The following is a 27,291-nucleotide window of genomic DNA, read 5'->3' on the forward strand; positions in this document are numbered from 1 at the left end:
AGGCTACTATGTAGAAGAAACATGCACTTGTTAAAAATATATGTCTTGAATAACTTGGGGAAAACAAAATGCCCTAAGGAAGCCAGAATTGCATCTGAATTTTATTGTGATAGAAAATGTGATTTAAGTTTTCTCCTGAAAGAAGTCTTAATTCATGAGACCTCTGCCAAACATTTTGAGAGCTGGGTTGTTAGTGGTTTAAGTCTTGAACAAAATTATGGGGCTGTTTTCATGTTAGAAAGAGGAAATACAGCAGAGGTGGGTTTCTTCTAGTTTGGAGTGGTTTGCCTGAACCCATAGCAACCTGCTGATGATGTCACGATGATTTCACAGAACCAGTTTGGTTGGTGCTGGTCCGTACATGTCAGCATCTTTTTTTGAAATTTATTATTATTATTGTTATTGTTGTTGTTGTTATTATTATTATTATTATTATTATTATTATTATTATTATGTCAATACAACACAGCAAATGAGATCACTATGCTGGATTTCGTATTTCATCATCAGTCAGGCGCTTCCCAAGCACCTAAGACTGAGTGATGTAGCGGCGAATTATGTTTGCCGATCCCAGTAAAGCAGCCTTTTGCAATTGACAGCTGGAGACTTTGTCAATTCCAATGGTTTTCAAATGTCCGCTGAGATCCTTTGGCACTGCGCCCAGTGTGCCAAGTACCACTGGGACCATTTCACTGGCTTATGCCAGAGTCGTTGCAGCTCGATTTTTATATACTCATGTTTCACTAATTTCTCTAGCTGTTTCTCCTCAATTCTGCTGTCCCCTGGGATTGCTATGTCGATGATCTATACTTTCTTTTTCTCCACAATCAGGATGTCTGGTGTGTTATGCTTCAGAATTTGGTCAGTCTGAAGTTGGAAGTCCCACAGTAGTTTTGCTTGTTCATTTACGACTATTATTATTATTATTATTATTATTATTATTATTATTATTATTATTATTTCCAGCACTGTGCATGTCTGTGCATGTGTCACTATCTTGTTTTTGGCTTTTTGTGTGGGGGGGAGGGCAGCAAAGGGCTACCAATTTCTCTACTACCACACTGTGGGCGTGGCTTATGCAGGACACCTTGCATTTTCTTTCAACATCTTTCAATGCAAATTGGGTGCTCTTGGGTGGAGCTCCATTTTTACTACCCCACTGCATTCTCCCCCATCCGTGCAGTAGCCCACCCCTTGGGGGGGCTGTATTTCTTCGCCACTGCATGCACACACCATAAGGCACAGCGAAGCAGTGCGGGAAGAAGCAAACCAGGAGCGAGCAAGTGAGAACCAAGGCCTGGACTACAGCTACACGACAAACATGTTGAGATAATACTCTACATCAGCTGTCCCCAAACTACGGCCCATGGGCCGGATGCGGCCCAACGAGGTCTTTTAACCGGCCCGCCGCAGCTCACGAGATTTTACTGGTCGATAAAATAAGCTCCCGAATTTCCTGTCCACTCACCGCAGTCGGCTGCTGAGCAAGGAGAAGTTGGAGAGGCAAGGGGGCGGGGAGGAAAGCGGGCCTGCAATTGGCCCATTCCTTTGCCGCCTTTAGGCAGAGAAACTGTTGCTGCCCTATGGCAGAGCAGCAACAGTTCCTCTCCCTAAAGGCGAGAAAGAAATTGGCCAATTGCAAGCCCGCTTTCCTCCCCACCCCCTTTCCTCTCCACCTCCTCCTCCCCTCCTCCTCCGCGGTGAGTGGACGCGAAATTCATGAAAAGGCGATTGGCATTTGAAAAACTGTCCACTGAAAGTCTCAGCTAAGTGCACCATGGCTAAGTGTGTGTGTGTGTGGGGGGGAGGTGGCTGCTTGAAAAGCCCTGACCTCCATCGCCTCCCCCCACGGCACAAGGCGAGCACAGCTCGCCGCTGACACAGGCGGCGGGGACCGCCCTGTCCCCATGTCCCCCCTGCGCAAAGCTACGCAGCCCCAGATTGCTCGCTTCTCCAGCCAGCAAAGCCAACTGCCCGGCTATGCTGGCTGATGCAGGAAAGAGTCACATTTAAAAAGTACGCCACTTTCCCGGGCAGCCAGCTTTGCTGGCCGTAGAAGTGAGCAATCTGGAACTGCGGCGCCGTGGTGGCCTTCAAGCGCGGCCCTTCACGGTGCCCCACCACCCGTTCCTGCAGGAAGAAATCGGGCGCTTTACCGGGAGGTGGAGGTGGCGTGGGGCCGGACGCTGGGTGCCGGGGAGGGCGAAGGAGTGGACGCGCCTCTCAGCTGCAGAGCGGAACGGGGGTGGAGGCAGGCGCTGGGGCCATGCGGGGCTGCTCATCCAGGGGGGCATGGACCAGCAAGCCGCCCTCTGCTCTCTCTCTTTCTCTCTCATGCACCACGCTGGCAGCAGAGAGAGAAAGAGAGAGGTAGAGATCGGGCGCGTTACCGGGTGGTAGAGGTGGTGTGGGGCCAGACGCTGGCTGCCGGGGACGTGGGGGAAGGGTGAAGGGGTGGACGTGGCTGCTGCTTCTTAGCTGCAGAGCCGAACGGGGGCGGAGATCAACAGCGGAGTCCGGCGCTGGGGCCATGCGGGACCGCTTATCCAGGCGGGCGTGGACCGGCAAGCCACCCTCCGCTCTCTCTCTTTCTCTCTCTGTTGTTTTATATATTTTTTCTTCTAAGCATGCACAGATGCTGAGTTTCTAGCACTGCACATGTGTCACCATCTTGTTTTCGGCTTTGGGGAAGGTTGGGGGGGACTTTCAGCACTGTGCGTGGATGTGCGCATGAAGCGCATGGACGCCCATGATGGCATCCACATTGCGTGGGAGGAAGTAAACTGGAAGTGAATTAAGTTAAAACCCACTCCTGTAACAAAGTGGTTGAAGCGTAGTGTCAGAGAGTCCCACGCTCTGCCACAAAGAAAACTTGTGACTTTAGGCCACTCATTATCCTTCAGCGAAACTTTCCTCACCGTTTTTGTAAAATTAAAATCTTTACAATTACAGTAGTCCCCATTTTTATCTTCAAGGAAATGTGCGCCATTAATTTAGTTGAAAGAAACTGGACTTCTTTGGGAACTGGACTACTAAAGGAATCTCTTAAATATATAAATACAGTGGTACCTCAAGATACGAACCCCTCATCTTACGAACAACCCGAGATACGAACCCGGGGTTCAGAAAAATTTTGCCTCTTCTTACGAACTTTTTTCGTGTTACGAACGGCAAACCCGAACTTCCGGGTTTGGCATTCCGGAGGCTGCTGGGAAGCCCCGCAGCCCACCTGTCACCTTTTAAAACAGCCAGGGGGCTTCCCAGTTGCCTCCCGGAGCCAAACCCGGAAGTTCGGGTTTGGCGTTCGGCTTGGAGAGGCTGCTGGGAAGCCACCCGGCTGTTTTAAAATGTGACAGCCGGGCTGCGGGGCTTCTCGGCGGCAGCGGCAGGTACGTAAGACGGAAAACGTTCAGGAGGCCGCTTTGGGTTTTTGGCTGGGAGGGAGGGCAGGAGGTCCGACGCTGGGGGAGGGAGTCAAGAAGGTCCTCCTGCTCCCCCCCTCAGCGAAAAACACAAAGATGGTCTGCCATCGCATGACAGGCAGGGCGGAGCAGCGTGGAGCAAAGGGAGTCTGAAACCGCCAGCAGCTTCAGTTTCCCATTGCTCCGCGGGCGGCGGCAGACCGCCTTTGTATTTTTGGCTGGGGGGGAAAGCAGGAGGCGCAGGATCAGGCCGGTGGCGGGCACGGGAGAGGCAGCAGGTCTGCATCCTGGGCGGGTGGGCGGGCCGCGGGCGAGGAGGCGTGACCGAGCGGGCCGGCTCAGGCTCTGGCTAGGACGGGGCGGGCAGTGGCTGGGCGCGGCAGCGAGGGTGTGTCTGACTCGGGGCTTGCGGCGCCTGACGCAGCGGGGAACAACAGCGTTGGAGGCAGGAGAGGACCAGGCAACCGGAGCAGCGTTGCCGCTGCTCCCGCCTTGGCTTCCCTGGCCACCTTGGCTTCCCTGGCCGCCTGGCGCTGCGATCTTCCAATCTTCCCTTGGCGATCTTCTGATCTTCCCTGGCTTCCCTGGCCACCTGGTGCTGCGATCAGAAGATCGCAGCACCAGGCGGCCAGGGAAGTGGCCAGGGAAGTGGCCAGGGAAGTGGCCAGGGAAGCCAAGGGAACATCGGAAGATCGCAGCGCCAGGCGGCCAGGGAAGCCAAGGGAAGATTGCCAAGGAAAATGCCCAGCCCAGCCCCCCCCCCCGGAGGCATTTTCCTGGAAGGAATGCCATCCACCACCGAGCTTTTCGTAATCTGTTTAAATTTCCTTCACTCCCCCAACATTCCCTGCCTTGCCTCGCTTGACTGGCCAGAGGACATGACATTCACTGCCTCCTGTGCCTCCTTTGGCTTTGCGATTGGACGCGCCTCCCACCGCTCTGCCCAATCACAAAGCCGAAGGAGGCACGGGAGGTGGTGAATGTCATGTCCTCTGGCCAGTCAAGCGAGGCAAGGCGGGGAATGTTGGGGGAGTGAAGGAAATTTAAACAGATTACGAAAAGCTCGGTGGTGGTGATTGCACTCCTTTTAGAAAAACGCCTCCACGGGGGCTGGGCTGGGTATTTTCCTGGAAGGAATGCCATCCACCACCGAGCTTTTCGTAATCTGTTTAAATTTTCTTCACTCCCCCAACATTCCCCGCCTTGCCTCGCTTGACTGGCCAGAGGACATGACATTCACCGCCTCCCGTGCCTCCTTTGGCTTTGCGATTGGACGCGCCTCCCGCCGCTCTGCCCAATCACAAAGCCGAAGGAGGCACGGGAGGCGGTGTATGTCATGTCCTCTGGCCAGTCAAGCGAGGCAAGGCGGGGAATGTTGGGGGAGTGAAGGAAATTTAAACAGATTACGAAAAGCTCGGTGGTGGATGGCATTCCTTCCAGGAAAACGCCCAGCCCAGCCCCCGTGACTGGCCAGAGGACATGACATTCACCGCCTCCCGTGCCTCCTTTGGCTTTGCGATTGGGCAGAGCGGCGGGAGGCGCGTCCATAGGCTTGGTCGGGTCGCCGCAGCACCCTCCCTTCGCCAACCCTTTGGCGGTCACCGGTGGGCTTAGGGTGCCTTGGCACCGACTTCGCTGCCCCTTCCCGAGCCCAGCCCCGTGACATTCGCTTTCCTCCTGCCCGCAGCCGAGACTGATCTTGGGCTCCTTCGCAACCTCGGAGAGCTTCCAGGGCATGAAAGCTCACGAAAACCAGGAAGCTCTCCGAGGTTGCGAAGGAGCCCACGATCAGTCAACTGCGGGCGGGAGGAAAGCAAATGCCAAGGGGCTGGGCTCGGCTCCCCCCTCGGCTCCCCCCCTTACCAGCCCCGCCGCGGAAGGCTCCATTCTGTTCCCTGCCGGCCCGATTGAGCGGCCGGCGGTCTCCATTCAGGGAACAGAATGGAGCCTTCCGCGGCGGGGCTGGTAAGGGGGTGAGCCGAGAGGGAAGCCGAGCCCAGCCCCGTGGCATTCGCTTTCCTCCCGCCCGCAGCCGACTGATCGTGGGCTCCTTCGCAACCTCGGAGAGCTTCCTGGTTTTCTTGAGCTTTCATGCCCTGGAAGCTCTCCGAGGTTGCGAAGGAGCCCACGATCAGTCGGCTGCGGGTGGGAGGAAGGCGAATCCCCCGTGGGCTCCGTTACATCTTCCGCTGCCAGCCAGGCCATGCTGGCGGCAGCGGAACAATCGCCTTCCTCCCGCCCGCAGTCGACTGACCGTGGGCTCCTTCCCGAGCTCCCTTCCTGAGCCTCCCGTTCTCTCTCCCCCCCCCTCGCCCCTTCGCCTCCCTGTGTTCCTAGGAGAAGTGCTGGGGATTGAGGCAAGACAGACCTTCTGCTCCTCACCAGCACTTCTCCTAGGAACACAGGGGGGCGAAGGGGCGAGGGGGCGGAGAGAGAACGGGAAGCTCAGCATTCCGTCAGCCGCAGCGCTGGCTGTCAACTTTTCTTTTTAAAACTGGGCAGGAGCTGACTTGCCTCCCCAGTGCTAAAAAGAAAAGTTGACAGCCAGCGCTGCGACTGACGGTATGCTGAGCCTCCCGTTCTCCCCCCCCCACCTTGCCCCTTCCGGTTTCGGCGTTCGGGAGACCGCTGGGTTCCCAGCTGTCTCCGAACGCCAAACACCAAAGCCGAACTTCCGCGTTCGGCTTCAGGAGACAGCTGGGAAGCGGCGCGGCTCTTTTAAAAGATGACAGCCGGCCTGGGGGGCTTCCCAGCACCCCCGAACCCTGTGCTGGGAAGCCCCCCAGGCTGGCTGTCACCTTTTAAAACAGCCGCGCCGCTTCCCAGCAGTCGCGGAAAGCCGGTTTTTTGCGGGGGTTTTTTGGTTGCACGGATTAATTGACTTTACATTGTTTCCTATGGGAAACAATGTTTCGTCTTACGAACCTTTCGTCTTACGAACCTCCCCCCGGCACCAATTAAGTTCGTATCTTAAGGTACCACTGTAATTAAATTAAATAATATAATTTAATTTATACTAAATAATTCTCTGTATGGAAAATTAGGGATGCATTCCCCTTGCTTTAAAACTTCTGTATGTTCTATTAGATAGCTCATTTTTTCTTGATCCGAAGCAGAGAAGTTTGGGACTTACCTTAGGAAGGTTAGATAAAATGAGAATCAGATTCCATTGAGGATGAGAAGGTACCTGAACAAGAATTATATACAGAAACCCTTTTCTGATAGGGACTGTCGGCCCCATATCCAGTTCACACACTAGAACCATTATATCTAAATTGTAATTTTTCATAGGCCATGAATGTTGATATAATTAAACTTGCATGACCATCTAAGCATCATAACCATGAATGATAAATGACTGAAGGGGTTGCATCAGGAGGACTTATAAATGTAGAGTTCAGTTTTCATGTCTTCACTTAATCTGATCTGACACATCCTTTGTTTCTTATTGAATAACAGCTAAACAGTGAGCCTTCACTGTGGCATTAGGATTTAACTCATCAATTTTTCAATTGCACATTTTAATCAATAAAATAAACATTATGAAAAGAGACAGATTATGCCTTTGTTATCTGCCTGGGCTGACTTTCTTCCTTCATACATGATTCAGAGCCTAGGTAAATAATACATTGTATCATGATTTAATTTTATCTTGCACCAGCCCTTGACATGTATGGTATGTTCTACATTGCAATTTGAAGTGCTTCTCTTAACAGTGGAGATTAAAAGTGTAGTTTAGTAAACCTGAACTCTATCCAGGATTTACATTTCGCTTTATAAAAATTGTATAGCTCACTACTTAATTATATAGCGGGCTTGTTCTCGGGGTTACTAAATTATCGCAGTTCAGCGTACTTCATATAGGTTGTTGTATTAACATTTATAAACAGATGGGGAAAAAATGTCAAATGTCTCTTCAGAACAAAAACTAGCTTTATAATATTTTGTTAGAGTTAGCATTATTGTCATTATGAAACATTAGGGAAGGTGCAGAAGAGAGCAACCAGGATGACAAGGAGACTGGAAACTAAAACATACAAAGAGAGTTTGCAGGAACTGGAATGGCTAGTGTAGCAAAGAGAAGGACCAGGGGAGACATGATAGCAGTGTTCCAATACTTGAGGGGCTGGCACAGAGGGGAGGGGGTCAGGTTGTTTTCCAAAGCACCAGAGGGTCAGAGAAAGAATACCGGATGGAAGCTGACCAAAGAGAGATTCAACCTGGAAATTAGGAGGAACTTTCTGGCAGTGAGAGTGATCAACCATTGGAACAGCTTGTCTGTGGAGGCTGTAAGCACTCCAACATTTGAGACTTTCAAGGGGAGACTGGACTGCCAATTGTCCAAAATGATATAGGGTCTCCTGCTTGAGCTGGGGATTGGACTAGATGATCTGCAAGGTCCCTTCCAACTCTAATAAACATTGAATTGCTAACCAGAGCTTACAAAACTTTTGTCAGACCAATTCTAGAATACAGTTCACCTGTATGGAACCCACACTGCATATCAGACATAAATACAATAAAGAGAGCCCAGAAATATTTCACGGTGTTTTTTACTCCTCTTGCAACAGAACACCTTACTCCACCAGACTTGAAATACTGCGATTAGACAATTTACAACTACGTCGCCTCCAATCTGATCTAACAGTAGTTTATAAAATCATATACCAAAATGTCCTTCCTGTTACTGACTACTTCACCTTCAACTGCAACAACACATGAGAATGTAATTCAAACTTAATGTAAACCGCTCCAAACTAGATTGCAAAAGATATAACTTCAGCAATAGAATGATCAATGCTTGGAACACATTACCCGACTCTGCGATTTCTTCCCCAAACCCCAAAATCTTTATCCTCACATTGTCTACAGTTGGCCTCTCCCCTTTTCTAAGAGGTCTGTAAGGCATGCATGAGTACGCCATTGTGCCTACCGTCCCTGTCCTACTGTCTTATTGTCTTCTTTTATCATTAGTTACTACTTATGTTATGCTTATACAAACTACAATCCTATACTTGTTTGACAAAATAGATAGATAGATAGATAGATAGAAAGAAAGACAGACAGACAGACAGACATTTAAAAAAATGTCAGCCAAGAGTTCCTGTCAACCAAGCCAAAATGTCAATTTTCTTCATTATCATCCTCCCATACCTATTATGTTTAATCCCCTTTTATTTGTTCTCTTTCAGTAAAAAAGAAAAGAAATTGGCACAAACAAGACACTGGTCAAGCAACAGAAGTAAAGCCTGTCCAGAATGGTAGTCAAGTGTTTATCAAAGAACTTCGAAGTCGTACATTCCCCAGGTAAGTTGCTAACCCTATTCCTATGTCATTGATATTAGAAGCAAGGTTTGGGGCCAGGTAGATTTTTTTGGGTAAAGTATATGTAGCCAAGAGCTATGTAGCTTATAAGCTTGGTGTCATGTACTGGAAGGCCACCAGGGGCTGCTCTAGGAGCGGGAACTACAAGGGTTGTGATTGGCTAAAGGGTTTTGACAGCCACATATAAAAGCGAGCTGTCAAACGGAGTCGCCTCAGTAATTTCCCCCATCCTGACGAGCCATATATAGCATGTACAGATCTTGGCCTCATAGCTTTCTGCATAATTTCCTGATGCAAACAAACCCCTCGCTCTGCTTATTGACAAGCACTAGGCCGTATTTGATCCTTAGAAAGCTGGAACAGCTCCACAATGGTGGGTGGAAAGAGCATATGTTATACAGTACAACTGAAAGAAACAAGTGGCATAAGTTATTTTCACAACTTATTGGGACATCTAGCACTCCTGAGGCATTGCTCCATCATAGTTAGGAAGAAACAAAATTAACATGGTGATTATGTCATTTTATTAAGGTATCTAAAATTCATATGTTCTTCAAAGATATTTCATTTTATGTCATTATGTAACAATCTCTTATCAATTGCCAAGTAATGAAATATAATGATCTTACAATATTAAATATATGTGGCCAAGATCCTTCTATAGTATTTACTTGCAAAAATATTCTTCGGTAAAATCTCTTGCATCTTTAATGAGATTATTTTGAGCTTTATATTGATATAGGGCACCCTAAATGGCAAACAAACTCCATAATATTAAAAAGGGGGAGGAATGGAACTGTAATTAATCCTTCACCACGTCGTGAACAGAAACTAAAGGTTATTCATGAAATTCTTCATTGCAAATGTTGAGATGAAAAAGAAGCAATTTAAGGCCAAAGGTCAAAATTTGACAGACTTCAATGGTGTGACCCCCAACCTTTCTGGTTTGGGGGACTGGTGTATGTGTAGGGGTGTGGGGTGAGGTATCATCAGTACGCTGATGATACCCAGCTTTACATCTCCACCCCATGTCCAGTCAACGAAGCAGTGGAAGTGATGTGCCGGTGTCTGGAGGCTGTTGGGGCCTGGATGGGTGTCAACAGACTCAAACTCAACCCGGATAAGACAGAGTGGCTGTGGGTTTTGCCTCCCAAGGACAATTCCATCTGTCCTTCCATTACCCTGGGGGGGGGGGGAATTATTGACCCCCTCGGAGAGGGTCCGCAACTTGGGCGTCCTCCTCGATCCACAGCTCACATTAGAGAACCATCTTTCAGCTGTGGCGAGGGGGGCGTTTGCCCAGGTTCGCCTGGTGCACCAGTTGCGACCCTATCTGGACCGGGACTCACTGCTCACAGTCACTCATGCCCTCATCACCTCGAGGTTCGACTACTGTAATGCTCTCTACATGGGGCTACCTTTGAAAAGTGTTCGGAAACCAGATCGTGCAGAATGCAGCTGCGAGAGCAGTCATGGGCCTACCTAGATATGCCCATGTTTCACCAACACTCCACAGTCTGCATTGGTTGCCGATCAACTTCCGGTCACAATTCAAAGTGTTGGTTATGACCTTTAAAGCCCTTCATGGCACTGGACCAGAATATCTCCGAGACCGCCTACTGCCGCACGAATCCCAGTGACCGATTAGGTCCCACAGAGTGGGCCTTCTCCGGGTCCCGTCAACTAAACAATGTCGGTTGGCGGGCCCCAGGGGAAGAGCCTTCTCTGTGGCAGCCCCGACCCTCTGGAACCAACTCCCCCCAGAGATTAGAACTGCCCTACTCTCCTTGCCTTTCGTAAGCTCCTTAAGACCCACCTGTGTTGTCAGGCATGGGGGAACTGAGACATCTCCCCCGGGTATATACAATTTATGAATGGTATGTGTGTATGTATGTGTGCTTAGAAAATGGGGTTTCTTTTAAATGTTTTTAGTAGAAATTTAGATTTGTTGTAAACTGTTTTTTCACTTTGTTGTGAGCCGCCCCGAGTCTGCGGAGAGGGGCGGCATACAAATATAAATAAATAAATAAATAAATAAATAAATAAATAAATAAATAAATAAATAAATAAATAAATAAATAAATAATAATAATAAAGAGAGATGTAATGATTATGCACAAGTGGCGGGCAAGCATATTTGCCCATTGCTCATGCACTTGGAGCTGCGCAATCACCTGTGCTCCCCCACAACTTTAATGGCCTGGTGGCCGAGTAGAGAGCTGCAACCCGTGGATTGGAGACCCCTGCTGTGAAAGATGACAGTTCCAGTTTAATAGAAGAATCACTGGCTGTAAAAGTTTTGATCTCTTTGTTTTTATAGTTTTGACCTGGAATTAAAATCAGAAGTTCTGTAAATGGAACTGTGGAGTTTGAGTGTATATTTGGTTTTATAATAAGGGTTTTTAACTGTTTTATATTGGATTGTTATATGCTGTTTTTATTACTGTTGTTAGCCGCCCCGAGTCTACAGAGAGGGGCGGCATACAAATCCAATCAATCAATCAATCAATCAAAAATAAAATAAAATAAAATAAAATAACAGCCAGAATTTTTTGAAAAAAACTTGCTTCCTTCAACAGCGGTCAGGACTTATCTGTCCTTATAGACTTAGGTCGTTAATGTTCAACTGCTACTTGCATTATACAGCAAAGAAGACCCTTCTGTTGTGTCTGTTTGGTCTTAAATTAAGGAGAAGGCTCTAAGCCAGTGATGGTGAACCATTTTTCCCCCTAGGTGCCGAAATAGCGTGTGTGTGCACTATTGTGTATGCATGAGTGCCCACATTCATAATTCAATGCCTGGGGAGGATGAAAACAACGTCCCCCTGGAGGCCCCCGTGGATAATAATAAATAATAATAAATTCTTTATTGTCATTGTAAAAAAACAACGAATTGTCATTGGCAACGAAAGTCGTGTGACACCCAGAGACCAGTCCCACCATACGTAAAATCAGAATAGGTAAATTTAAAAATAAAATAAAAATAGAATAAAAAATAGAATAAAATGTCCCACCCACTACAAATTCCCCACCCTAAACCACTCAACCATCTACATGACAAACCGAGTAATATTGTCCAACAGTTCACTAATGGTGACCTTTAGTTCATTGTTAAGTGCGAGTATATCTCTGGGATAAAAACGATTCAGGAAATGTGTGGTCCGAGTTCTAGTTGTTCTGTATCTTCTGCCAGAAGGCAACAGTTCAAAAAGATTGTAAGCAGGATGAGAAGAGTCTTTGAGAATGGTATGCACCTTCCTAGAACAGCGAGATGTGAAGATGTCATCCAGGGCGGGTAGCTGGAGCCCAATGATGTTCTGGGCAGTTTTAATAATTTTCTGTAGAGCTTTTTTGTTCGCTACAGAGCTGCTCCCATACCAAGCTAGAATGCCATATGTCAAGACACTCTCAATGGTGCTGGGATAGTAGGACAACAGTAGATCCTGAGATAAATTTATCTTCCTGAGCATTCTTGGGAAGTACAGCTTCTTTTGTGCCTTCTTCACAAGCATATTAACATTCATAGTCCATGAGAGATCCTCCAAGATATAAGTGCCCAGAAATTTAAAACTACCAACCCTCTCCACCTCCTCGCCATTTATGTGCAATGGTGAATATTCATCTTTCTTCCTCCTAAAGTCAATTATTTAGTTTTTTTGGTGTTAAGTGTAAGATTGTTTTCTTTACACCATACATGCTGGCAACAATTTGTTTCCCAACTTCTGGTGGCCCCAATAGACTCCCATTTCACTCTCCCCAGGCTCCAAAGGCTTCCCTGGAGCTAAATAAGGGTAGAAGCGCCCTCCTCCAATCCCGGAGGCTCTCTGGAAGCCAAAAGCACCATCTCAGAACCTCTGTGCGAGCCAAAAATCAGCTGGCCTGCACACACATGCACGTTGGAGCCAAGCTAGGACAATGGCTCGCGTGCCAGCAGATATGGCTCCACGTGCCACCAGTGACACCCATGCCATAGGTTCGCCATCACTGCTCTAAGACATTGTACCGTTGTTAGTGAATGGAGGAAAAAAGAGAGAAGGGAATACGGTAACACCTTACATGTATTTTTCTGCAAGCTAATAGGAACTTGTACTTGATCCTTAATTAACTAATTTATTTATTCATCCATTCACTCACATACTAGGCTTTCCAAAGTGGATTTAGAACTCCATTCATACAGGTTTCCTTATCCATGATGTCCAAAGTGAATGAACATCAAAGGCAGAATGTTTTGTATATTATGCTGAGGACAGGGGCATTTACCATAATCCTAGGACCGCCTTCACTTGCGTAATATATCTTTAAACTAAAGAAAAGTAGCTTCAAAAAGAGAAGAGAGAATGAAACTTTTCAACATTGTTTTATATTGACTTAAGTACTACTGTTTAGTAATTAAGAAGAGCTGTACTAAAGGAACTTGTCTGAACTTTACAAATCAGTGTTAATAGTATGGTGGGGGAGGGAAGCCAGGATTAGTCAAAGCAAACCCATTTTCATGGGTTTAAAAAGCTAGTTAAAATTTTTTACTTCCCCCAGTTATAGCTGAAAATGAATAACACCTCACTTAAAATTTAGTTTATAGCTCCATTGGCTAGCCCCTTTGAAAGCCAGTTGTGTGCTTAGACTAAGAGGTGTAGTTTCAAAGAGGCACAGAAGAGGGCGCTCATGCATTACTCTAAAAAGATTTTGGTACTTTAGGGATGCATGTTATCATCCCAATGAAATTCTGTGCTTTAGGTGTAGTACATAAAGTAACTTAATAAAATAAAGTTGGCTAAAGTAAAGTGACATGCCTTCTTTGAAGAAACTTTGACCACAATATTCAGATATTTCTGACATGCCTTGGACACTGAGATGCTGTTGACAAAATTGACTGTTCTGAGACTATATTACTATTAAGATATTTTTACATCACTTCACAACTGGTAGCTGGTTAGAATGTTACATGTAACCTTTCTCTAAACCAGTGTTTCCCAACCTTGGCAACTTGAAGATATTTGGACTTCAACTCCCAGAATTCCTCAGCCAGCTAATGCTGGCTGGGGGATTCTGGGAGTTGAAGTCCAGATATCTTTAAGTTGCCAAGGTTGGGAAACATTGCTCTAAACATCCAAACCAGAGGTGGGTTCCTTCTTGTTCTAACGGGTTCTTTAGAACCACTAGTAAAGTGGCGGTGATGTCACAGAGCCAGTTCTGTTGGTGCTGGTCCATGGGTGCCACCATCTTGGATTTTGCTTCTGCGCATGCGCAGAAACTACTTTTTGATTGCTGCAGGGGCGCACATGTTCATGCATGCATGCCCTGCGTGACCCGGAGAAAACTGGCAGCAAAATGATCCACAACCCATCCCTGATCCAAACAAGATTTAAATTAGCATTTATCAATCTGGGATGGTAGTTTGCATTTGGTTACCAATTGGACAAGAGCAGTAGCCAAACGTTAATGAATCATGATCATGCTAGCTTACACATCTTTATTACAAAGTCTGATGTGCTGGGTAGATGAATATTTTCATAACATTGTTATTTAAAACGTATAATTCTAGTATGTGAAGACTGAACATTTTAAAAAACATTTGATTGCAGTGTTTGGTGGTCAGTTGTGACATATTAACAGCAGAGTAAGGACAAAAAAGTTGTTTTCTTGAAAGACATAGACTATATGTTGTCATTTGCCAGAAATATGGTCTCTGTCTACAACAGAGTTGTCATTCATCAGACAAAAGGGAAAGTACAGTATTAGCTTCAAAGACTGAAAGGTCTATTTACAAATAAGAATGATCAATAGTCTGCATTATCTCCTTTTTGGGATGGATTTCGAGATCCTGTGTGGTAGAAAAGATAGGAAGAGAGTTGAGTATATATTTGCTGCTGCTGCTGCTGCTGCTGATTATTATTATTATTATTATTATTATTATTATTATTATTATTTATTAGACTTATATGCAGACTTTGTGTAATGATTTTTTCTCTTGCAAGGATCACCTCAAACATTTTTTCAAACCACATCTTCATTTCCATTTTCCTTGTTTCTTCTTCAATTTATGTTAGATATAGTTAGCTCAACTACCTGCCCTTCCTTCTATTTCCCCCATTCTCACTTTCCCGTTCTGTGATCTTCATTTTGTTTTTAAAGATAATAATTTGATTTTTTAAAAGATTTAGTTTTTTTAAACACATTGGTTTGATTATCCATTTTTAGCTGAATTTAGGCTTCCTCCTCATTCATGCATTAAACTATTATATTCACTTTTAATTGTTTTGATTCCATAAACAATTATTGTAGAACATTAATATGTACATGTTTGCCTTCTTTGTTTGTCTTTATCAGTAGCTTCTCCCATATTGATCCTATTCAAAGATTTATATTTTTGTGATTTTACCCTCTTCATTTGTCTTATATCTTGCATCCGTTACTCACATGGACATCTCTAAGAGTGATTAGACAGAGATAGAGGAAGAGTAATGTCTGACTTTCCTCATGAGAAGGTGTCATGGTCCCTCTCCCTAAAACTTTAATGTCCAGTGTTTGGCTCAATTATTGTTCACTTTTAACACAGATGATTTCACTATTCTGGAAATGTAGAATAGAAAGAAGAATTGACTAGGAGACTCTCTATCACCCTGGAATAGTTCCAGAAGAATGCCAAGAAAATACTTCGCTTTTTTAATTCATGGCACTAAGAGAGTGATTAAGAAAATGGTGAGATATTTTTGCTGAAGAAGAGGGTGCAGCAAAATAGCTTGTAGACGCAATGCTCTGGCATAATTTCTAATAACTTTAATGTCAAGCTTCATAACTCTATCAGTAGACAGTATTCTTGTAAAGAGAAATGGGATGGTTTTGATGATTCATGGTGGCACAATGGTTAGATTACAGTACTGCAGGCTACTTCTGCTGATTGCCATTTGCCTGCAATTTGGCAGTTTGAGTCTTACAGGCTCAAAGTTGACTCAGTCTTCCATCCTTCCGAAGTTAGTAAAAGGAAGGCCCAGATTGTTGGGGGAAATATGCTGACTCTTTAAACCGATTAGGGCTATAAAGCATTATGAAGCGGTATATACAGTGATCCCCCGGTTATTGCGTCCCCGACCATTGCGAACAGGCTAATTTGCGATTTTTCAACCCGGAAGTCAAAACACCATCTGCGCATGCGTGCCCTTTTTTCTATGGGCACGCATGCGTAGATGGCGCCGGGCAGATCAGCTGCTGGGCGGCTTCCCTGGGTCTTCCCCCTCTTGCTGGCGGGAGGGCGAAGCCCCCCCCCCCAGCACCTGCTCGCCCGCCCTTCGCCCGGCCACCTGCCGTTCGCCCGCCGTTCGCTGCTCGCCTGCCCTTCGCCCGGGAAGTTCGCCAGGAGTCAGCGGAGAAGCCGCGCGCCTGTTTTAAAAGATCGGAGCCGGCCTGGGGGGGCTTTCCAGGCCGGCTCCGATCGTTTTAAAACAGGCGCGCCGCTTCTCCGCTGACTCCTAAAGCGGGGAGGTTCACCAGGAGTCAGCGGAGAAGCGGCGCGCCTGTTTTAAAACGATCGGAGCCGGCCTGGGGGATCGGAGCCGGCCTGGGGGGATCGGAGCCGGCCTGGGGGGGCTTTCCCTTTCAGGGTGGGCGAGCGGCGGGCGCGGCAGCAGCGAGGAGTTTGCGTGGGCGGCGGGGAAACCCCAATCTTCGGCTCCTCGCTGATGGGAAGTAAAAACACCATCTGCGCATGCGCAGATGGTGTTTTTACTTCCGCAGCACTACTTCGCGAAAACCTGCTTGTTGCGGGGGGTCCTGGAACGGAACCCCCGCAATGATCGGGGGATCACTGTAGTTCTAAGTGCTATTGCTATTGATATTTTGAGCCATTTGGAAATCTTAGCTCTGTTCAAGATGCCTATGGATCAAGAGTAAAAAATATGATTCAATTTGGAAAATGTTGCGTTTCAAGAAATGCAGCAAAAAACCAGGCTTAGGAATAAGTATATTACCATCCCTCCTTTCTTTGGCAAATGATCAGCCTGTTCTTTTTCTTTCTAAGGACTTTGCTGCTTGTGTGATCTCGTGGGGGAATCTGAATATAATACTTCAGTTTCTTCCTCTGGAGACATTCTTGAGGATTCCCATGGGTGCCCAAGAAAGAGGGAATAAAAAGGAAGCCAATGTTTAGCTCCCAAGATATTTTCAAGGAAGAAAAAATGCATAGGAGGGATATCCAGCAATGGATGGAAACTAATCAAGGAGAACTAGAACCAAGAAGAATTTTCATGACAGTTAAAACAATAAATTAGTGGAACAACATGTCTCCAGAAGTTGTGAATCCACCAACCCTGGAAGTTTTAAAGAAAATATTGGACAACCATTTGTCTGAAATGGTATAGGGCTACATTTCTGAGCAGGGGGTTGGACTAGAACAGTGTTTTTCAACCAGTGTGCCGTGGCACACTAGTGTGCCGCGAGACATGGTCAGGTGTGCCGCGAAGAAGGAAGCTCAGGTTCCAGTCTCGCAACTTTTTACTGAGAGAGTAAGAGTGAGAAAGAGAGAGAGAAAGAGAGAGAAAGAAAGCAAGAAAGAGAAAGAGAGAGAAAGAGTGTGAGAGAGAAAGAAAGCGAGAGAAAGAAAAGAGAAAGAGAGAGAAAGCAAGAGTGAGAGAGAAAGAAGGCAAAAGGAGAGAGAGAGAAAGAAAGCAAGAGAGAGAGAGAGAAAAGGAGAGAAAGGGAGAGAGAGAAATGAGCGAAAAGGGGAGGAAAAAAGAGAAATCAGAAAATGATTGAGACAGAGAATGAGAGGAAAGAGAGAGAAACAAAAGAGAGAGAGAAGTGACTCTTGATTTAAAGCATATGATAAAAAGCACCTAAAGAATAAGAGAGAAAAAAACCCAGCCCTCACCTGTTTTGGGAAATGGTTCAAGAGTGTGTATACACATACACAAGGGTGGGGGAGAGACAGGGATGGAAAAAGAGAGGAGAGTGTCTTAGGGTGTCATTTTGTGTCATTTTGGTTGGTGGTGTGCCCCAGGATTTTGTAAATGTAAAAAATGTGCCGTGGCTCAAAAAAGGTTGAAAATCACTGGACTAGAAGACCTCCAATGTCCCTTCCAATTATGTTACTCTATTCTATTTAAACATAAATATTAATGTTAAAGGCTTTAAATAGCAGGCAAATTCTGTTAATTAGTTTTCCTAGTACTGTACAGTGATACAAGCCTATTGAACTTTGGCTATGACAAAAATTATGGATATGGAATTTACTGGTGAATTTTATTTTGAATAAAGTATTGTAGAACTGATAAGGCTTAGACGGATATTAATATTGTATTACATTGTATGTAGCACAGTTCATTTTACAAACTGCTTGCCAAGAAAGTAAGTTTGTCATTGATATTAACAGATTTCAGTTAGTTCAAAAGTTATAAATCTGAATATAGGATCAAATTATATATGAATAAGCCAACTGGCATACCTATGACCACTAATATTTTCCTAGGCTTAACTTCTTTAAACTTTTGTTTAAATGTGTTTTAGATTTTGATTCTATAGCCCTGGGAATTCCTGTTTGTTCTTCCATGCACTAAGCAGATGTAACTCTAGCTTTTTGAAGATCAACCAAGACTGACTGTTCCATTAACAATCCTGAACCAGAAAACAATTTCTCAGAAAATTATGAATTATTTAAAATACAATCAAACTTTCTGACCTGGAAGAGCCTGCATTTCAAACCAGGAAGCAATAAATTCAGGGATTACCTTGCATATAACAAAAAAGAAAGATATTATTTTTAGGTTCTTCACAACTATGTAGTTGTCTGATTAAATAAAGCCAATGGGATCAATACAGAAAGTAGGAGTTTCAGTCTTGAAGCAAAAGAAAATACTGAGCTTGGTGTGAATTTTTTGTATAACTGGACTGCAAATTTTGTTCTGTTTTGAATTTTTAGTGCTGAAGATGTGGTAATAAAAGTGACTGGAAGCCAACTAACAGTTGAATATATGGAAGAAACCGGATTCACAGAGCCTATTCTCATTCCAAAGAAGGATGGCTTGGGTTTATCAGTACCGGCACCAACGTTTTATGTTAGTGATGTTGAAAATTATGTTGGTATGTATTGTTGTCGGTGTTATACTGTAAATATGAATAATCCCTGGACCTTTCACTTTGAGCAATTTCCTATCAAATGGTTAGTAGCATGCTGTTCACAGGGACTGGTAGTCTGAAAACTTTGGGATTAGGAGAGTTTACATTTTTGCATTGTTTTTAATTTCCAATTAAAAATGTATCTTCATGTTTCCCAAGTCATGTAGTCATATCAGGCCCAACTGCAAGAATTGTACATTGCAGCCTGTATAAATTTTTTTTACCAGCAGTCCTCTCTTTCAGACTTAATTTACAACTTTAAAAGGCAGTCCTGATTTAATGAATCTAAAACTACACATCTTTAAATAAAGACGAACACACCAACTATATTTCTGACTTTTTGATAAAAGGTATATAGGTAGTCCCTGTTCAATTTTTGGCTGTCTGAAGTTATACAATGCTGAAAAAAGTGACTTACGGCCAGTTCTCCCACTTACGACTATCACAGCATCTCCCCAAGTCATGTGATTGCAACTTGGATTCTTAGCATTTATGATGGTCACAATATCCTATGGTCATGTGATCACCATTTGCATCCTTCCCAGTCACTTCTGACATGTACAATCAATGGGAAAGGTGGCAGGAAGTCGCGTTTCATGGTCACAGGATGTCTTGATTAATGGCTGTGGATGATTCACTTAAGAACTACAATTGGGATTGCTGGAATTTGCCATTAGGGTGTTCATGTGATGTTCCACTTAACAAAAGCTTTGTTTAGTGATGGACTTGCTGGTTCCAAGGAAGCAGTATCTATATGCAAATGTAGGACACTTTTTCATTCCACTTATATAGCTGCTATCTTATCATCATTTTGTCATGCAGTATATAGTATGACACCTATAACCTCTGAAGTTAAATTAAAATTAAATAAAATGATAATAGCATTAAAATAGATTGAGTCCTGTGAAATCACCAAATTTGGAATATTTTAGCATTAGTTTTATGGCAGTTTATAGAGATGCAGTTGACAATGTGATCATTTCTTTTCCTACATTAATACAAAATGTTACTTGCAAGAATCATCCACATCTTTTTGTACACTCTGGACTAATTAGTGCCTTGAAACTAGCACTTTATATTTAATTATGTTTGTATATAATCTGTATAATATTCTGTTATTATCTCCCTTTTGATTCCCATTATTGTCCCTAGCCTTGCTAGATCAACCAAAATTTAATTTGATGACAAGGAACTTAATCATACCTTGTTTTTCCTATACATCAAGCATTCAGAAAATGGTTGAGTTTTCTTTTTTCTTTTTTTCAAAATTGTAATGTTGTATTTAACCAACAATTCATGTATTTCATTATTTTATCATGTATTATTTATTTTTTTATTATTTGGATTTGTATGCCGCCCCTCTCCGAAGACTATTATTTCATGAACATATAATAATATAAAGCAAATATAATATTTACATTGCTCTTTTATAAAGTTATCATGCTGGTGTATGCATAAACATTTCAACTATAATTTTATAGCAGGTCCCATCCAATTTGTACCTTGATGCAGTGAAGGGCTGCCAAAATTTTTACTACCACACTGTGGGTGTGGCTTAGGCAGAATGCCCTGCATTTTCTTTCAACATCTTTCAGTGCAAATTGGGTGGTCTGGGGTGGAGCTCCATTTTCGCTACCCCACTGCGTTCCCCTCTGTTCAGGCAGTAGCCCACCCCTGTGCATGGGTACCATCCCTGCCTTGATGCAAATATTATGTTTGCTGATCCATCTCTTGTCTGGCAGATTTTGCTTCATTACTTGGATGCTTTTAATTTCTGCTGTTATAATAATAGTAATAGTAATAATAATACAACAACAACAACAACAACAACAACAATAATAGTAATAACAACAATAACAACAAACAAACAAACAAAAATCATAATAAATTGTTGTTTTATCATAAACAGTAAAATAGAAAACAGAAAAACAAACAAGCAAAATTAAATAAACCAAAGTTGTAAACATTGGAAGTTTTAAAGAAGACAGTGGAGATCCATTTGTCTGACATGGTATGCCTAAGCAGGTGGTTGGACTAGAAGACCTCCAAGGTCCCTTCCAACTCTGCTATTCTATTCTAAAAGCATACATTGAAACTAGCAATGACAAAAAGAAAAAAGAAAAATAGTGTACAAACAAAGAAGAAAAACTGATAAATTTAACATTTAATATGTAGGATCTGCTTCTCTGTCTATCGACTGAAGTAACCCTGTTATAAGGAAGAGGGTCATCATGAAAAAGAGAACAAAGCAAAGTGTTTAGCCTTTGAAAAGCCTGATTGCCCTTGCAGAGATTTCATTATCCAAACTAGGCAACATCGTTATTACTAGTATTGATGAAAGTCTGATTAAACATTCTAGACTTAGAAATTTTTTCTCGTCGCACTTCCATTTAGTGAAATCTTAATGTATACACCTTCTTTAAAAAACCAAGCGCCAAAATGAACGCAAATGAACAATGGAAACAGTGCAGTGAAGCCTTGGTGGATTTATTTTAACAATGTGACCAAAAGATTTTTTAGACTTCCCCTGGACTGTATCTGGACTTCCCCAAAGGAGGTTGAGTTTGGGAAATGTTGATTTAGATACACAGAAAAAATGTATTTTACAATCAACACATATTTTTACAACATTGAGGAGATGGGAGGGATGTAGATGCCACCAATATTTATTTGATAAGTCATGTGCATTTCCTTGCACATCAACTTAGAAAAATGAATAACAAATAAATTGTCCTGAAAATAATTATTAATTAGGAAAATATTTCCGAACCAGCATAATAGAATAGTTGTTCATTTTCCCAAGATTCCTTAGCTGCTGTCTGCAGCTGTCATACAATCCTAGGAACTGACAGGTGACTTAAGGAGAGGTACATATTTGTGTTCCCAGTCACTTCAAAGTCCTTTGAAATGGGACTGGGATTCTTCAAATTGAACGTGTCAGACAGAGCAACCATAAAAATAGCCATAGGCTTGGGTTGCCAGGTGAACTATTTCAATTTATCAATTTTCAAAATAGGTTTCCTATTTCTTAATATCTTTTTGCAACTCCAGTTCTTTTTGTGCCAAAAATTCATGGGCAGTGAAGGGCTGCCAAAATGTTTACTACCACACTGTGGGCATGGCTTATGCAGGACGCCCTGCATTTTCTTTCAACATCTTTCAGTGCAAATTGGGTGCTCTGGGCTGGAGCTCCATTTTTGCTACCCCACTGTGTTTCCCCTGTCCAGGCAGTAGCCCACCCCTGTGCATGGGTAAATTTTCATGTTCCCATGAAATGAACATCTGTGAATTACACTTTGCTTTATAATTTGCACTGTACCCATGTTTACATTCCTATTTCTTGGGTTGGTTGTTTTTTTTAGGACCAGAAAGGAGTGTGGATGTTACAGATGTCACTAAACAGAAGGACTGCAAGATGAAACTAAAAGAATTTGTTGATTACTATTATAGCACAAATCGAAAAAGAGTCCTGAATGTAACTAACTTGGAGTTTTCAGATACAAGGTGAGATAGTACGTGAAGTCACAGATTATAAAGGTCTTCTTTTTCCCCATCATATTTAGAATATTTTTAAGAATAGTAACATCTCTAGCCTTTGGAATGATGAAATCTGGAGTTTGACTTTATTCTGTAGATTAGAATACGTTTTCCAGAGAAATTATTTAAATCTACATCTCCACCTGCTTAAATTTTGTATTTACAAATAAACAAACTATATAAATTAATTTTTGTGGAGTGGAAGTTCAGAAAATCAAACAACTGAACAAAAAGATTGCTAGGGAAAGAATTTCATTTTATTTGTCAAGAGACTGCAGTGATAGTTAATATAGATTACAAAAAGGCTGGAGGTTGATGGAAAAAATTATTTTGTAAAGTCCAGTTCTTTGTATTATTTATTGTTTTAATAATGTAACCCCCTTTCCTGCACATATAAAATATTTTTTTTCCTAAACAGCATGACTACAGTATAGGCATTTAATTTTTTCCCCAGCCTTCAGAAACTATAGTAAAGAAAGACATTTTTTATTGCAGACAATTGCACGTATTACAGTATCCTCATATACTACTGATTTAATAACTGGTTAGCAAATATATTCTTCAGTAAACTATAGCATTTTAATAAGCTCTTAAGGTCTGCCTTGACATGGAGGATAATGAAAAAAATAGGTTTACAGTGAGAGCATTTTACACTTAATACCTCACACAAAGAGACATTTCAAAAATAAATTCACATCTCCATCTCAGTTTAATTAAGTTGTTTTCTATTCATTTTGAATAAATAAGCATTCCAAAAGTGCTATTTCCTTGCTCTTTTCAATTATGTATGCATCTGGGATAATACATCCTTTGCTAAAACAGCCTTCATTTAATTTCTGTTCTGATTCATTTATTTATATTTAATACATTTGTGCACCACCTTCCATTATTGTACACTTCAAGAAGGTTTATATTTAAATGCAAACACATTTAAAAGTATAAAATACTTTGAAACTGTATATTTAATTGCTGCTTAATGTAACATTTTTCTACAGTTTTTATCCTTGTATGTTTTGTTGTACGCCATTCAGAACTGCTCTGAGGGTGAGATGGACAGTTTATGAATGTGATACGTAAATAAATAAAATAATTTAAGTAGAAGAAACATGAGACCCGTAAGGAAAAGTTCTACTGCAAAGTGCTCTTTTTAGGATGTGTCACTGTTCGTTAAATTTCCCTGTACCCCTGTATTTCTAATAGCTAATAGTTCATAAGTATGCCCCACTCTAAACATTTCCCATCAAAATTAAATAATCAAATTCTACACTTCTATGACTTTGTGAATTTCCCAAGCTTACCAATTAGCTATTTATTTATACAGGTAATATTGGTTTCTTTACACCATAACTACACTTGTAGAATTTAGATTCCTAATTGGTATGTAAAAATGAATAGGTTTCTATCCACCCCATTTCATTTATCACATTTTCCTGAATTTCCCTTCGTGTTTCAGAAAATAGAATATATTTTTGGGTTGTCCCTCCCTCTTGCATCTTCCCATTCAACCTCCTCAAATAGAACTGTTTGTATGTCAATGGCACTGGTTTAGATACTTAATCAACAGCACTTATAATTGGACTATTGTAAACCATCAGATCTGATATAAGAGTTATGGTATCCCATTTGAACACAATGGATTTCTTGATTGCTTTTCACCTCAAGGTGCCTAAATGTAATTCAAACGCCAAATGCACAATATTTTTGAATCCCACGGATATATATTAATGGTAAAATTTAAATTACCATAGTTTTTGCATATAAGACGTTCTGGAGCTTAAGATGAACCTAGCTTTTTGGGAGGAAAACAAGGGGGAAAAAATCTGCCTCTGCCTCCCATTATCCATCCAGTATTCATCTGGCTAGCATCCTCGCAGCAAACAGCCTGGTCAGCTTTAGCACATTATCGAAGCCTCAGCATGTGGCTTATCAGGGCTCTGCTCTGTTGTGCCCACCACTGATCAGCGAGCTGAACTGCTGCCGCTGGCGGGGAACACTGGAATCTTTGCTGCCAAGCAGCTGATTGACGGTTGGATCAGCCTCCTGGAATACAGCTGATCAACTGTTCTAGGTGGAGGGATTGCCACCACCGATTGGCAGTGGCGACGAGCAGTTGCAATAAGCAGCTGCTTAGTTCAGCTGATTGGTGGTATTCTGGGAGGTCAATCTTATAGCCAATCAGCTGCTTGGCAGTGAAGGCTCCAGTGTTCCCCAGCAATGGCAAATGCACCAACCTCCCTCCCTCCTCCATTGCTGCAACATTCTGTAATACGCACAGACATTTCCACCCACTTTTGTTATAGTTCGAAAAATATAGTAATAGTTAAATGCCTGGTAGAAGAGATGTATCTTAACAGCAATAACAAATACAATTCCAGGGGGAATGCATTCCTGGCAGGGAGGCCTCTTCCTGACCTTAGAAACAGGAGTGTGAATCAAGAAAGTTCTTTCAATGTCCTTTAATTGAGTTCAGATGCTTTAATTTTTCTTTCCTGTTTTAAAACAGAATGTCCAGTTTTGTAGAGTCTCCTGAAATAGTGAAAAAGCTCTCGTGGGTAGAAAATTATTGGCCTGATGATGCTCTACTAGGGAAACCAAAAGTGACCAAATACTGTCTGATTTGTGTGAAGGACAGCTACACAGATTTCCATATTGACTCTGGTGGAGCCTCTGCCTGGTATCACATCTTAAAAGTAAGATGCTTTATTCCAGTTAATCATGAGAAATGAATAGTGTAACAAATTAACACTAAACTTCGGAGTTTGCAATTCGTGAAGGTAGAAATAATAAAAATCAAGACAGCATATGTTCACATGTAGTACTGGCAGTGATCTTGATAGATAGATATTGAAAAAAGTATTCAATATACGGAGGGGGAAGAATGGAGGAATAACTTATATTGTTTAAATATCTAAAATGTGGTTAATTCTAATGTGGTTAATTCTACATGTTTTGTGATGGGTCAATAATATGTTCATATTTCTGAAAACACAAAATTAGGGATTCAATATATGAGATTTGGACTAAAATAATAAAAAAACATCACTACCCAAAAATACCAATTTAGTTTTCAGGCATGGAAGCTATAACACACCCGAACACAATGGATTTAAATAAAATGGTTACCTATTAGGAAATTTTAGAGAAAGGAAGAAAATTAAAACAAATCCAAAAATTGGAACAAGAAGGAATTAAAATCGATTGGTGGCCCTACTTCCAAATTAATACAAGAGTACAGGTTGGTGCTTTTGGCTTTGTGCTCGGGCTCCCTTCACCCAAGCACAAAACCAAAAGCACCAGCCTGAAGATGTATGTATGTATGTATGTATGTATGTATGTATGTATGTATGTATGTATGTGTATGTATATATGTATCACATGTTCTTACTGACATTAAAAACATATACTGTACATATATATACCCAGTGTTCCCTCGATTTTCGCGGGTTCAAACTTTGCGAATAGCCTATACCACGGTTTTTCAAAAAATATTAATTAAAAAATACTTCGTGGTTTTTTTTCTATACCATGGTTTTTCCCGCCCGATGACGTCACACATCATCGCCAAACTAATAATTTTTGCAAATAAATAACAAAAAAATAATTATTGTTAATAATTATGTTTATAAATATCAGGATTACTAAGTGTCTTATTCAATGGTGAATACCAATAATAATGGTGAGTAAATTGTTGTTAAGGGAATGGTAAATGGTAATTTAGGGGTTTAAAGTGTTAAGGGATGGCTTGTCCATAGCCAAAAATAGTGTATTTATGTCCGCATCTCTACTTTGTGGAAATTCGACTTTCGCGGGCGGTCTCGGAACGCATCCCCCACGAAAATCGAGGGAACACTGTGTATATATATATATATATATATGCATCTCTGACGTAAAAAACATATATATGTGTGTGTGTGTGTGTGTGTGTGTGTGTGTACATATACATACATCCACACACACATATACAAACACATACATACATGCACACACACAATCAGGGAATACCAGATGAGAATGTGCTTTCTATTCTTTCAATCTGTTGTTGAAAAAAAGGAGAGAAGGTGATATTTCAATGTTGGGGAGTTCAGACTACTCTAGTCTTTACTTTTCTACTATAGAGAAATGGGTTAAAAGAAAAAAAATTTCTTAGGTTTGGGTTCATGTAATCAAATAGCTTACCATTCATGATTCCATTCTTCAAAAGCTGATAGGCTCAGAAAGGTTTGAAGATAAGAAACTAAACCTGACTTGATCTAAAATAATTTTTCTATTTCAGGGAGAAAAGATATTTTATCTCATCAAACCAACCTCTGCAAATATCTCCCTCTATGAGCGCTGGCAGTCAGCAGCAAATCACAGTGAAATGTTTTTTGCTGATCAGGTGGATAAATGCTACAAATGCACAGTTAAACAAGGACAAACACTCTTCATTCCATCAGGTAAGGAAGTGGTTGCAGTCAAAAATTAAAAATGAGAGGCCTGCTTTCAACATGTCTGTTGGAAGTACAAATCGGAAATGATGAGAGATAAAATAGAGTTATAAAATTTCCAGTTAATTTCCCTAGAACAGTGATGACGAACTTTTTTTGGTTTGGGTGCCAAAAGTGTGTGTGTGTGTATGCTAGTGCATGCACACATGCCACACCCATTCACTCCCCTAACACATGAGTACATACACCCTGTGCTGCCCACTGCTCATGTGTACACACACACCACCACTGTGCATGTGCAAAGGCCTCACTGAAGCCTGGGACAGTGAAAACGAGCTAATGGAAGTTCAGAAAAATGGACTTCCAGTTTGTTCATTGTGGTGTTTTTCGAACTCCAGAGACTTCAGGGAAGCTCCATGAAGCCCCGAAGTTTGAAAAACAACACAATGGGCAAACCTGAAGTCAGTTTCCCTG

At 42.4% G+C, this 27,291-nt stretch overlaps 1 protein-coding gene across 1 annotated transcript in view; it reads left to right on the forward strand.

Annotated features, from left to right (window-relative positions):
- The window catches only part of PHF2 (PHD finger protein 2), a 155,241-nt gene that overhangs the window by 79,902 nt on the left and 48,048 nt on the right, over positions 1–27,291 (forward strand). The window contains exons 3-7 of the mRNA XM_070738534.1: positions 8,615–8,729; positions 18,657–18,817; positions 22,216–22,357; positions 24,894–25,080; positions 26,664–26,826. Of these exons, the coding sequence (XP_070594635.1) occupies positions 8,615–8,729; positions 18,657–18,817; positions 22,216–22,357; positions 24,894–25,080; positions 26,664–26,826 (768 nt within the window). The remainder of the gene's footprint in view (positions 1–8,614; positions 8,730–18,656; positions 18,818–22,215; positions 22,358–24,893; positions 25,081–26,663; positions 26,827–27,291) is intronic.

The sequence above is a fragment of the Erythrolamprus reginae genome, chromosome 2 (genome assembly GCF_031021105.1).
Source record: "Erythrolamprus reginae isolate rEryReg1 chromosome 2, rEryReg1.hap1, whole genome shotgun sequence".
Taxonomy (NCBI): Eukaryota; Metazoa; Chordata; class Lepidosauria; order Squamata; family Dipsadidae; genus Erythrolamprus; species Erythrolamprus reginae.